General features: G+C 45.5%; 1 protein-coding gene across 1 annotated transcript in view; it reads right to left on the reverse strand.

Annotated features, from left to right (window-relative positions):
- Nucleotides 1-702: 702 nt before the first annotated feature.
- The window catches only part of LOC129384141 (uncharacterized), a 64519-nt gene continuing 50901 nt past the window's right edge, over nucleotides 703-14320 (reverse strand). Inside the window, exons 4-5 of the mRNA XM_072284252.1 lie at nucleotides 12811-12879; nucleotides 703-4152 (exon numbers count right to left, since the gene is read on the reverse strand). Of these exons, the coding sequence (XP_072140353.1) occupies nucleotides 3968-4152; nucleotides 12811-12879 (254 nt within the window). The 3' untranslated portion in view covers nucleotides 703-3967. The remainder of the gene's footprint in view (nucleotides 4153-12810; nucleotides 12880-14320) is intronic.

Here is a 14320-nt window from a genome sequence, read left to right on the forward strand (position 1 = left end):
TATAAGCGAGATGCTATGTCACATTTTCAGCAATCTTTATCAGGAGTGGTGCCTGATGACTGGAAAGTGGGTAAGGTTATCCCAGTCCCAAAGAAAGGTTTATCATCATGTAGCAGCTACCACCCAATTTCTCTAACTAGCGTCCGTTCGAAATTATTGGAACATGTGCTTTACTCCCACGTTGCTACATTCCTAACATCTGTCAGTTTCTTCCACCCTAACCAGTATGGCTTCCGTAAAGGGTTATCTTGCGATAGCCAATTAGCACTCCTTATAAATGACATAAGCTCTAACCTTGATCTCGAACAGGCGTTTGAGTTTCAAAAGGCGTTTGACATTTCGAAAAGGCGTTTGACAAAGTTCCGCATCAACGACTTCTCCTAAAACTTTCTCGCTTGCACCTTAATCCCCTTGTTTTGAACTGGATATGAAATTTCTTATCTAACAGACAACAGTTTGTGTATGTTAACCACTCCTCCTCTAAAAGCCGCTACTAGGTTTCATTTAGTGTCAATTGTGTCAATTTTTTAAATTTCATTTGAAGTTATTGAAATTCGTTTTTGTGCAGAAGGCTTGTTTTCTTGTACTAGACAAATGCGAGACAGGTGCATTCCTTGTGGTTTTATTCGGCCTCATCAAAAAGAAGCAGTCCTGTTGTGGTGCTCCCAATTCACAGGTGCAATGAACAGACTGATGCAAAAGGAAGCTTAAGAGATGTTTATGGTTCAAAGCAAAGGAACTAAAAACAGGGCACAGAGACAACAAATGAAGCACCAGATGCACCATGCAGCTGAAAAAAAATATTTAAATAGTGGAAGGAAAAGAAATAAGGAAAGAGATTTATCTGCGCGATTTGAAATTCTGCGGGAAAATAAAGTTTTACCAAGGTAAGGCAGCAACACAGCTCAGGTCGTACCCACGGTAGATCACCTTGGGGTATAACTTCTGTGCGATGTAACAAGCAAAACACCTAAGTGAAAAAACGGGCATCCTTCTGGCTGCAGGTTTTTTCAATGAATACCTTGAAAAACGTCATCCATTGATTTTGCTTAGTTGGTTCCTGTCCCGTCTCACACTTTTACTACACTTTGGAAGGGATCGACTGGGAATACAACCCACAACATTTAATTCAGCGCAAAATGTGTAGCTGATGTTTAAGTTATTTGGGTCGGTTGTGCAGTGAAAACATATGGAAAGTAGAATGAAAATGATATAAAACAAATACGTGAGAGAATGCAACCTGCAGGAAGTTGTTGTCATGGTGGCACATGTCAAGACGTTCTTCAGAAATGTTTTGTCAAAATTACTGGAACTGTCTGGCATGGCTTCTCCAATTAGAGGTATTATATACACCACACAATACGACACAATCTTAAGGCCACAGTCTGGTATAGTGATGTCGCCCATCACTCTGTCAGAGAAGCAAGACACCTTGTTCATGAGCCAAAACATGGTGAAGCTTAATACTGCTGCATAAAATTTTTTGCATCAAAGATCATGACAGCACGAACAAACACTGAAACAACAGCTGGCATTTGCACAACAAGGCACCAAGCCTGGCGCCAAAAAACCCCAGGAGCCCATCAGTGACGTTTGGTGATGTCATGTGCCAATGCCACCTTAGCTGTCACAGGATACAGCAAAAGTTGATGCAACGAATGCCCAAGCCCACAATTATGCTGATTCGTTCAATGTATTATTTTTATTGTTTTTAGTTTCCCATATAGGTAAGATAAGAGCAAGACATGATGGTGACATCATTTGGCCCAATTACTCCACTGAAGCAAGAATTACTTACCATATGGCAAGCAAACCACTAAGATGCAGTGGTCGTACATAAGCTCACGTTTTCATAACCAGAGAGTGATCCAGTTTACTCAAAACCCCCAGCACAAACCCATGGAAGGCCGAACATTTCAACTTGTGCATCAATCCATAATTGCCCGCAACCTCCAAAATGATGACATGTATAAAAGATGGCTTGCACATAATGTCGCTTCCACCATTTGGGTGAGGCACTCAGTCTCTTCTGCACTTCCGAAGAATAGAGAATAAGACTAGTGCGTGCAAATGTTTTGCCAGAACGGTGGCAGCGACATCAGTGCAAGCGATCTGTTCAATAGAGCCTGCTACTGCACTCTGCACGAGGTGGTGGTGATAAACACACAAAACGACTGATGAAAGGTACACCTTCAGTGATGTAAGCTTACAGATAATCAATTCTTTTACCACATGCTCGCAAGTCTAGCCATTATGCTGATGGCTCTGCATCTGCAAGTCTAGTTCAGGTGATCAGAAAAGAAAGCTTCTGAACTAGCAGTGCCTGCCTGCCGCCTAACTTCTGCATCATTTCATCTGCTTTGGTGCAACGTCTGGTGTGCCAGTGCTTTCGATGGCAAAGACCGAGCAAGCAAGACCATTAGCAATTCACTCAACATTAGTCGCCATATTCGTCCATTCCAACAACCAAATAAAACAATATGATGCTCTCGACATGTGACCGATGACAAGGCAGCAACAACAAAAAAAAAAGGATGGACGTGTGCTAAAAATGCTTCGTCACCGCTCTCGAGAAAAAGAGTCCAAAGGCTGGAAGGAAGTCTGTCGTATCCCGACAGGTCTTGCTTCGCAAAAGGTGGTGAGCACTTCACTCAACAATGAAGCGCACCTTGCATTCGTTGTTCTTGACAATTCGTTGTTCTTGACACTGCAGCGTTTGCGCGACGGACAGACACCTCTCAAGGCCAATGCTGTCGTTATCCTTCTTTTTCGGCCGCTTCAGAACCGTGTTGGCCGCATTCTGCCTTTTCTGGACGTTCATTTGGCCAAAAAGCGTTGTAGCTTACGTCTCTGGCGTGCTGCTTATGGTGGAGGACAACGAAGCGCCACTTGCGGTTTTACGGCAATTCGAGACAGGCATCGCTGGGACCGAGGTGAAAAGACAGGTGAAGACAGGTCGCGGAACTTGCCTTCCAGCCTCATCCTGTACCCCTTTTCGCCCACAGTGAGTACGTTGCTCGTGAAGACCTGCAGGGGCGCGTTACGGTACTTGCGGAGGGGTTTGATCACCCAGACGTAATTGAAAAAGGCTTTCGGTTCTGGTCTGGGCTGCCCTTCGGCAGCATCTCAAGGTGTAGTTGACTCGACCACAGCCTCGAGCTCACAATTGAGGCCGTTCGTGAGAGTCTCGGAGGGCGACTGATCTCTCGATTGGGTCGGGGAGTCTGCCACCACGGCGTCACGGTTGGCTACTGGCGTAGCGTTCTCTTCGGACGGAGACGTCGAAGAAGCCGACACAACGTCGGGCTGCTGTAGTTCTCCGCCGGCCTGTGTAGTTGTGCCTACTGCAGTGGTAGTGTCCGGCCGTCAATGAGTTGTCCCTGTGACTTTGTCACTGAGAACCGTTGGTGGCTGCACAGCGACGCTAATCCGTTCGCGCAGCGTTTCTTCGAGGCGATTTGTCCTCGTCAGACCATTCTCCAGGTTGTCTATCGTGCTCAGCAGCGTGGACAGAGAACCGTCGCCGTCGGGGCCGCCGCTAGCGGACGACGGACGCGCCTGGTTCGTGGCCAGAACGTCCGACTTGCAGCCGCCCCGCAAGTGAGCCAAAACACGCTCATTCTGGCAACGGGATTCTTGCACGAGCGGCAGTTGACGAGGCGGTGACAGCCCTCAGAGTAGTGCTCCACCATATCTGACACAGGACCCACGTAGTTCCATCCACACACACACACACACACACACGCACACACGCACACACGCACACGCACACACGCACACACGCACACGTACACGCACACGCACACGCACACGCACACACGCACACGCGCACACGCGCACACGCGCACACGCACACACGCACACACACACACACACACACACTGACACACACACACGCACGCACGCACGCACACACACACGCACACGCACACACGCACAAACACACACACACACGCACGCACACACACTATACAGTTTGCAGGGTTTGCATTTCAGCGCGCAGATCTTGAAGTGCTTGCCGCCCTGCACTTTTGGCTGCCACCAAAGCGGCCATGTCCTCGCTCCGAGTGGAGTTTCTCGCGCGGACAGCAGCGCCCTTCCATGTGTTCAGTTTGTTGAAGGCTGCATCCAAGAGGTCGGCCAGCTGGGGGTCTGCAACAAAGACATGTTAAATTAAAGTTCTGGTACAAAGAAAATCATGCAACACATGCAACCGCATTTAACAAATGTATATGCTATAAACGAAGAATGAGACGGTCAGTTTCAGTTTGTCATTCGTTCATAACAATTGGTTAAAAGAAATGGTATACAGACAAGGGTCCCTAAGAGTCTGCACCACGACCCTTGTTGTCATCAACTGCCATAGTTAATTTTTCAGAATATGCTACGAAATGACAGTCGGACAAAGTACTATTCATAGCTGTTATCATAGTGCGGGATTTGTTGATGATGGCTCAACAACCCATGGCAGCGCCAAAGATGCAGTAATATATTATTCTGTTTATTAGTGTGGTGGTATTTTACAATTTAATTATGGAGCAACCGCTACTCTTCGCAAACAAAAGTTATTTCCAGGTTATCATGTCATACAAAAATTACCTATTCATTGACTGTTAAAAATGTCGTGCAAGTGAATGGCAATTTGTCGGACTATTTTGTAGTGTGCGAGCAGAAATCGGCGAAATAAAAATTTTAGCCCCTTTATAGGAGTTATACGAGGCTCCTAAAAAACTTTCCATGCTACAATGAAAGAACTACACGAAATAGCTTGATGGAGGCCACACCACGACCACACAAATTGCGGGATCACAGCATACTCTTCACTCGGCTGCAAAGAACATGTGCTGAGTACCCCGATAGCACCACTCGTGACAGTATGGGTCGTTTTGCGAAAAAAAAAAAAATCATGCCAGGTACATGAATTCCAACTCTTTACCAGCCATCTCATAAGCAAAGCTGGCGATGCGATATGCCTCAATGATAAGCCTCATCCTCTTCTTGACGCCTTTTTCAAGAATTACCGTATTTCCAAAGAGGGTCTGTGTGTTCCGGATGCACATGTAGTCTGTCCTTTTCTCCAGTTTCTAGTGCCCTACGCCTTTTGCTCCCACCATGCCGTACCCACAAGCCCAACATACAACTTGGTCAACTTCATGAAAAAGCAGTTATATATTTGATGAAAGTCAGAGGCGTGATATGCATGATGTGTACCTAAATTTCAGCATCTATAGGTTGCACACATCCAATATACCAGATTACCTATGCATCTGTTCCAGTTCATCACTAGCGTAGTTTAAGAACCACGAAGCATGTTTGTGCCACGAAGCTTAAATTGAGAGCAAGTTGGTAGTGTATTATGGGTGATGCAGTTTGAAGCGTCAGGTAGTGACACCTATTGCAAAAAACCATTAATCAAGCAATCGATAATGTTACAGTATGTAACCTTCTGAGCTATCTCTTCAAGCGTCCCTAATGAGCTCTACGCCTCAGCGTGATAAATTCAGCAAAAAAAAAAAAAAAAATGCTGGTACATTAAGTGCAATCCATAGTAAACTCAAATGTTTCTAGATTAACTATCAGATCTTTTTAAAGTATTGAACGCTCCTTTCATCCATATTATTATGCGCTCTGCAAGGTTAGCAGTAGGGCTCCCCACTCTCATGGCCAAACTTAAAGCATTTTCCTTATACATTTTTTTAAAGCGACCCATACTTGAGGTCAAGTTCAAGTAGAAGTATCTGAACTGATTACAGCATGGTGGCTGGCCAGCCTGTGCATTTTGAGTCCCAACAAAGCCATCATATGTTATAGCGAACCAAGAAGGTCAGGATGAAAGGAGGCCAAAGGGGGCCAATGATAACGTTTAATTTGCATTTAATGTTTGATTAATTCATTTATTCGTTTGTTAAAGCAAAGCTATCCTTCCCTCCTTCGGCTTTCCCACTGCTGCTGCTGTCCGGCATACTGCATGGGGGGGGGGGGTTCGAGTCAAAGGAATGGCAACGCTTGAAATTCCTTTGGCGCCCACCGTTATAATGATGGATGTTACGAAAGTCCCCTTTAGAACGAGGCGGTGGGCTGCGCCACCAAGCTGTTGCTATTATACTGTGTAAAGTCCTTCCGAAGTTAAAAACGAAATAAAAAAAAACGATGAATTCCAATATTCTTATCTTCTGACGCCCTATTACGAACTATGCTTTTGTAAGTCTTCGTTTTTTGTCGTTTCCCTACTTCCACTAATCTCCAATCACGTCTCACTAATATCTATTGCGGAAATTATTACTTTCCTCCTGCTCTCGCTCAACCCAAAGCTTAAAGGAGGCCAGTGGTCAAGTAGTTAATCATGGCAGCTTTAAAACTGCCGGCCCGCAATAGATTATATCAGCCTCTCTGACTTTCCGCTCGACGTTCTTAGTTGCTGTGCTGCTCACTCAACAGGCTGCATACTTGCTGATCACCTTCCTAGTTCTTATCCACCACTGTGAATCAATGCTTTTTCCTGCACAAACAAATACCTCAACACTCTCTCAGCCAAATCATTGTCTTTCATATTCCTCAGTCATTCCTCATAATCAATTTTACTCTGAGATTCCCTTACTTCAAAACTAGTCGCAAAGCGTCCCACTGACATTTGGTTGCCATCAAGTCTCGATTGTACCCCCGATTTCAAGCAAACAACTACATTTCCAAAGGTAGGTCCTCGGACCATTACACTTTCCCACATACTTCGGAACACTTCGTACCTACTACAGCCCCATATCCCGGTGTTTCATTATGGCTGCATTCCTTTTCCCCTTACTTCTATTGTTTTTTGCTGTTTTTCCATATATCTAGTGCCTTCGTGTATCTATATACCAAGGTATTTACATTCTTTTATCCGAGCAATTTCCCGGCCCTGTATTGCCAATGGCTGTTCACTGTTTTCATTTAATACCATAAAACCCGATTTTCTCACGCTAAATTGCAAACCTAAATTCCAGCCTTACTGTACGCAGATAACAGCCAGACGTTGCATATCACTTTGCTTGTTGGCTAGCAACACAATGCCGTCCGCATGAAATAAACCTGGAAGCTGCTGCTCTACTATTGTATCCGCTTGATTGTATGAGACTAAGCCTCACATTGCTTCCTTCTAGCGCCTTCTGTATCCTCACCATATCCTCACTGACCTCGTTCTTTGTGTCAGCCAACCAAAAGACAGGAAACGGGTGCCTGCGGTGAGAATGGTTTCTCCCTCCTGCTCCCTTTCACACCCAATCACTCCTCGTCACGTGCCTTTTACCCACACGCCCTTTTCTCAAAGTGCGGGGCGGCGCGCGTGAGATCGCGGGAACATCGCAAGAGCTTTGTGAGGAGCACACTTGCGGGGGCGCGGCTCACCATGGAGTTCGATACATCGATATGCCGGTGCACGGGAGTTCTATATACGAGAACAATAGCGCAATACTTTTGCATGAGATTCCCAAGGGGATTTTTCAACTCTTCGATATACGCAATAATTTGATATATGCGGGATAGACTGTACTAGAAAAATGCAAAACAAAAGAGATACAGCAAAGGAGGGTGCAAAACACTGCACTGTGAGCCTAAACTTCTGCCACTTTCCATCTAAACCTTCTCCCACCGTGCAGTAGATGCGCGAATATTATAAAAACATATTATCGTAAATATAAGAACGCGAAGCAGAAGTGATAGAGAGAAAAGGTGTCAAGCACGGCACTGTTAATTTGTACTTCCCCTAAATTACTACCAAACTTGCTCCAATGTAGATGCGAACACTCGAATACTAGAACAATGCGAAACATAATATACAAAGATAGGGAGACAAACACGGCGCGACGACTCTGGTCTTCCTTGAGTTCTTTTTCTAAAAACCTGTTGCTGCGTTGCAAGGGAATCACGAGCACTAAAAAATCTAGAACACTACGGGCACTGCGAGTCTGGCCGTCACCCACTTTCCTATTGAACATGCTGGCCTCATTGATGCTAAACAATATGTACAGGGAACGAGGTCTAACGGGGTGCCAAGCGTCTTCACTTCCCCATTTTCCTTCGAAACCTACTCGAGCATTACCGTGCATACGCACATTCTAGAAAAATGCAAAGCAAAGGAGGTACAGTAAAGGAGAGTATAAAACGCTGCGCTATGAGCCTAAACTTCCGCCACTTTCCTTCCAAACCTTCCTCCAGCCTGCCATGGATGTGCAAATAGTGGGAAAACACGAAATCGAGAAGATAAAGGGTAGAGGGTCCAAATTCCATAACGTAAGTCTGGACTGCCCCCACTTTCCTTCAACAACTGCCGCCAAGATATGTGAGTACAAGAAAAACACGAAGCAGAGGAGATAGAGGGAAGGGGAGCGAAGCACAGCACCATAATAAGTCTGCCAAACAAAGAATACACAACGATAGGGAGTCAAATACATCGATATGAGTCTGGACTTCGCCTATTTTTATTCGAAAAACCTGCTCTAGCGTTGGAATGAATGCGGGAGCACTAGGACAACCTGGAACAGTGTTGGCACCGTGAGTTTGAACATCCCGCCACTTTCCTTCATAACCAGCCCTCGGCATTGCCCTGGATGCGCAAATACTAGAAAAATATTAAACAGAATATACACGAAAGGGGGCTAATCGGGGTGCTGCGACTCTCGATTTCTCCATTTTGCTTCCAAACCTGCTCCAGCGTTACTGTGCATACGCAAATACTAGAAAGACACAAAGGAGATACATTAATTGCTTTGTTAGCCTAAACCTCCACCGCTTTTCTTCCAAACCTTTCTTCATCGTGCTGTGGATGCGAAAATATTAGGAAAAAAAGAAGCAGTGAATATACAGGGAAGGAGGACCACGACGGTGCCGTGAGTGTAGACGGCCCCAGTTTTGTTCCAATCCTTCTTACTGCGTCCCGCGAATCTGCGTATAGTAGAAAAACGTGAACCAGAAGACATACAGGAAAGGGGCGTTGACGGTGGCCCTGCGAGTGTAGGCTTCCCTTACTTTCGTTCCAAACCTTCCTAGAAAGGACCTCGGATGCACGAATATTAGAAAACACAGAGGAGATACGGCGAAGGAAAGAAAATGACGGTGCCGCGACCCACTTGGAAACCTTCTAGCAGCGTGCCGTCAATCTGCGAATATTAGAAATACGTGTACAAGAGAAGATGCAGGAAAGGGGCATTGATGGCGGTGCAGTGAATCTATGCATAGTGCAGATGGTGCAAGATAATGTAGTGCCGAGCTGACCCGCGACGAAGGTGAGGCAGGCGTCAAGCACTGCCCTTACCAGGGCCGCTCCCGAAGGTGGCGCAATATGGGCCCTACCCGCGGCGAAGGTGAAGGAGGCGTTAAATGGACACTAAAGTGAAAAGTGATTTCATCTGCATCACTAAATTGCTGTTCCACAACACCACAAATACCACTCTTACAACGATAGGACGTTTGGTAAGCCAGAAAGAGCGCAATAACGAAATACCGGTGGCGACGCCTACTTCAGTTCCCGCACCTGGGGGCTGTGACGTCTTCGATTTCGATGGCATCTTCTAGGGCCTCTTAATTATATATAGCGGTACAGATTGACTATATTGTGTTCTAAAGGAGCCAAATATTAAGCATGGCAAGTTTCGGGAACCTTTATTCCTGGCGTCACGCTGACATACCGGCACTGGGGTTTCGGCGCGAAATTATATACTGATACTTGTAACTTCATTTTCTCATCTAATAATCCAACAATGTTTTTGAAATGACTGCCTGCAGGGTTCTCAAACAATGCTCCGTTAGTCTAAACTTGTTTATTGTTTCGCTTTAGTCTCCCTTTACATATTCCCGACTTTCGTTCCAAACGTTCCTCCAGCGTGCGCTGGACATGTGAAAATAAGTTGGCCTACCATTGCGCTTCTTGGTAATGCATACAGAACACGCAGTACAAAACGTGGGCAAACGTTCCTCCAGCGTGCGCTGGACATGTGAAAATAAGTTGGCCTACCATTGCGCTTCTTGGTAATGCATACAGAACACGCAGTACAAAACGTAGGCGGTTCTGCGTATCGGATTCGGTAGCACACACTGCAATCCGCCGCTATCGAGTCGCCCCTCTGGTGACGCACCATCGTATAGTGGTTCACAGTAGTGGAGAGGGGGGGGAGATCAGCAAATATTTATTCTTCCTTAAGAGTTGGCATGAGAAAATGGGCGGAGAACACGGGTATCCAGTAGAGGTCACGCACTCTTCACTGACAGACAGGCCTCAATGTGGCCGTACAAGTTTCGAGTGGGAAGTAGAAGTAACAGGACGAAACGCTAGAATTGTTTTTGGAGTCACCGCAACGGCACTGCGCCAGGTAAGGGGACGTATAGGGCAAGAGTGGAGGTGGCAGGACAGCCAGGCGCAAGCACTGCCAGAGGCGACATATGACACCGAGGAACGCGCTCCGCAAACGGGGAAGCGATAGACGCGGCAGAGAGCCATACAGCCACGCGACGCCGAGACGGAGTGGATAACCGAGGATCGGGCGCGAAGCGGTAAGGCGCGCCCACCACCAGCACCGCTGCCGTGCCGCGACAGTGGGAGAAAGGACGGCGAAGCCGGAGTGGAGGGTAGCAGCGAGAGTAACCCAAACGGCGCTGCGCGAAGGAATGGGGCGAGAGGATAGGTTTGAAGAGGTGATCCGGCTTTCGAGGACAAGGGGCATAGAGTTTCCTACAATATACTGGTGCGAACTCTGGTGCTGCAGTCGTCCTGCCATAGGAATGATGGGAAGGACGTGGATTTCCCGCATATTCGTGCTTGTGAATTCAGAAGTTTTTGTGGCTTTGTATGTTACGGTATATAAATCTTACTGTCGTAAATTTCATAGCAATCTATACAATCGCAAGTATAATTGAAAATGTTGAGCTTGTCGAAGTGGGCAAATCGAAACTCACGAAACGTCTCAAGGTGACTCATGCCTGCGATAAATTCGTAAGGGTGATTCACATCGCTTATCTATACATGCATCTGTGGCTTAATGGTTTCAATATCCGGCGTCTGTGATTGAGGTACTGTGTTCAAATCCTGCTGTCGGACAATGTTAATGTTTATTTAATTACCAATTACACAGTACACTGTTGAAAATGGCGAGCTTACGAAGTCACAAAGCCGCTTGAAGCCAAAGGGACGAAATTAGGCAAATCCTTGTACCTCCCATAATTCCCACGCTGGTGCAACCACTGCCACTGCAGCTGCCGTTGACACTAGCGCCAGAATTCTCTCGAGTAATTATTATATGAAACCTATATTATATGACAAGGGGAGAGCCAGACTCGCGCTGCGAACGACAGATTGCAGCAGAAACGCAAGCAGCTAGAGAAGAGCGCTGATGATCACCTCGGTTACGACGAGGAATGAGGGTGACATGAAATGTGGGAACGGGAGCCAATGTGAGGCGTGCGCTCGAAAACACGAAACAGAACAGACCATCATACACGGAGGTTCGGACAATGGCTGTGCTGTGAGTCTGGAGCGAAAGCGGGGCACGTCTAGACTCGCAGCACTGCCATATGTACAGTGGTCCATCAATCCACGAATACTAGGAAAGCGTGAAGCAGAGGAGGTACATCCAAGGGGAGTCGAATGCGGCGCTGTGGGTGTGGAATGAGTAAGCTAATAATTTTGCTGATTCGGCAGCGTTCCGCGAGGCAGGCCCTTGACTTGAGTAAGTCTGCACTAATATTGTGGGTGAATTTCAGTTATGTTCACAAAAGACATTGTGCATAAGTCGGTTGAAACAAGAACACAACAAACAAGTCGACAATGTAGTGACACGTGCAGCATGCCCTGAAGGACGTATCAATGCACTGAGCGCAGCAAGTAATGCTTGTTCTTATCCCATATATATTAGAGGTCTTTTTGTGACAACCCTATCATTGCGTTCATATGTTAGTCGAATATTCATGGCACCTTAATTTACATTGTCATTTTATTGGGATGTTTTGCAACAGCTGCGCAATATTGGAAAACTGGCTTATCACCCCGATCCCAGAATGAAACTCCAAATTGACATTGAACAGCTCTGTATACATTGCTGTCGCACAAACTCGCCCAACTGTCAATTCTAATTAATTTCAATTTTGTCCCCCAAAGCAGGCCGTCATTGTTTCAAACCTCGAGATTTCAATGGGCAATTATCCCTTGCATCCTGTACAAACTGCGTTGTGTGTCTTCTTATTTCGAGTACTGCAGCCCTTTTTACTGCCCAAGAAGGAGGTGTAAGGTACATAAATTTAAAATACTTGATATAAATAAACCCAAGTAAAGCGTCACACATTGCAAGAAGAATTTTGGAAAACAGAGATATAATAATTAACTGCTGCACCAGAACAATGGTACACCAAAGTTGAATTCAATGCACCATCAGATGAAAAACTGCAGCACAAACAGTAGTCATAACAGAAAAGTCATGTACATTAATGTAAAGGAAAGCGTTATTTTACCCCTTCATGGTGCCGCATAGCACAGATGAAAAGTTGGCTGGCTGTGATGATCTAGCAGTAGTAATATAATAAACATTTTGCTTTAGACATTGAAACAATCTGTCATGCTTTACGCTCTGGACAGGAACCAGCCAGATTTAACCACAAGTAAACCTAGAATCAGAATTCAGGTTAGGTAATACGATGAAGTGAACAACGTCTATATACCCCAATTTGACGAAACAGCAATGAAGTTTCCTTCTGCACCCATACTGTGCAGCAAATCAAACCTGCAGGCTGCTAAGGCATACGTTTCAGTTACGACTGCGGTTCCAGCGCTGCAATATTGAAAGCACTCACAGATTGCCGCGTCCTCTTCGTCGGAGGACGCTGCTGCCGCCGCCGCCTCTTGAGCCACTTCCGCTCCCTCTACAAAAGCAAAGATTCAATTCTGTCACCGGATTCTGACACATCGGAAACAAAAGCAAATATCTTTCAATAACATTTGACTTTCTGCATGGCAAACCTACACAGTACCACAATTCTCACGTGTTATAAAAATCAAGAGAGCTATACAATGCAATTCTTGTACGTTTGGACACACACGACTCACACGTCTTGTCTCAGGATCAGGAATACATTACAGGACGTGTAGGGTGTCAGCGGGCTACCATACAAAAAAGCACAAAGACAGTAAATAATGTTTTAAAGGCGTATTCCATATGTAGTTTAAAAATACAGTAGCCATATGGAAGCACTGCTAACTTTATGGTAAAAGTTGCCTACTAGACATCTTGACAGATTAACTGCTAACTTTCATTAGATATTGCACAAGATTCTCGCGGCAGCTTTTACAAAACCATGAGGTATGTTCGGAAGGTTAAAATTCATGAATGAGGCATGCAAGGGAATGATATATGTATTGTCGCGATAGAATTTCACGCAATTTTCGCAGTTGCGAACCATTATTTCGTTAGAACTCGTGGTAGCATGTCGGTATTGAAGCACTGCCTAAATGTTCGACAAGTACATTTTATTGCATTAGCATCAGGGATGTCAAAGCGGAAAGAAGTGTGTGTGTGAAGTGTGGGAAACAAGTCGCATAGTAGAGGTAAAGAGCGCCTTAGAGGGATTGTGTGTGTGTCTGTGCACGTGCGCACCCAATGCCTGATTAGCAATTCATTTAATTTCATTTCATTTATTTTCACCTTAAAGGCCAGGAGGCATTACATAAGGGAGGGCTTTAATCCTTGTAACAATGTTAGAAGAAATGTACAGAACAGTAAAGAAACAATAAGTAAGGGTCGGTGGTATCGGCAATAAGCAGTGTGGTTATTTCGCGGAACGTTTTACGGTCATTGCATGACACGATATCTTCTGGGAGATCATTGCATGACACGATATCTTCTGGGAGTTCTAATGGGTTATAGCATCGGGAAAGAATGAAGTGTTCATGGCAGACGATCGGGTGTTAATGTTTGCTATGGGACGACTGTGGCTTAAGCGAGAGGATGAACGTAAGGGTGGATTTAACAGGGCATGCCTGGAGTGTGGATGGTCATAAAAGGTGTGAAGCAAGCAGAGGCGAGAGATGATCCGGCGGGAAGCAAGTGATGGTAGTTCAAGGGTACGTCTTAGTGCGGTTATGCTGGTTTCACGAGAGTAATTGGAAGTTATAAACCGAGCAGCGCGATTTTGTATTGCTTCTATGTCATAGGTTAGATATGATTGGGAAGGGTGCCAGATAGATGACGCCTATTCTAACTGAGGACGTACGAATGTTAGATATGCTAGCTTTTTTATTTCTGGTGATGCGGCTTTCAGGCTGCGTTTTAAATATCCCAGGGTACGTGAAGCATTAGAACAGATG

Source organism: Dermacentor andersoni, chromosome 9 (genome assembly GCF_023375885.2).
Source record: "Dermacentor andersoni chromosome 9, qqDerAnde1_hic_scaffold, whole genome shotgun sequence".
Classification (NCBI taxonomy): domain Eukaryota; kingdom Metazoa; phylum Arthropoda; class Arachnida; order Ixodida; family Ixodidae; genus Dermacentor; species Dermacentor andersoni.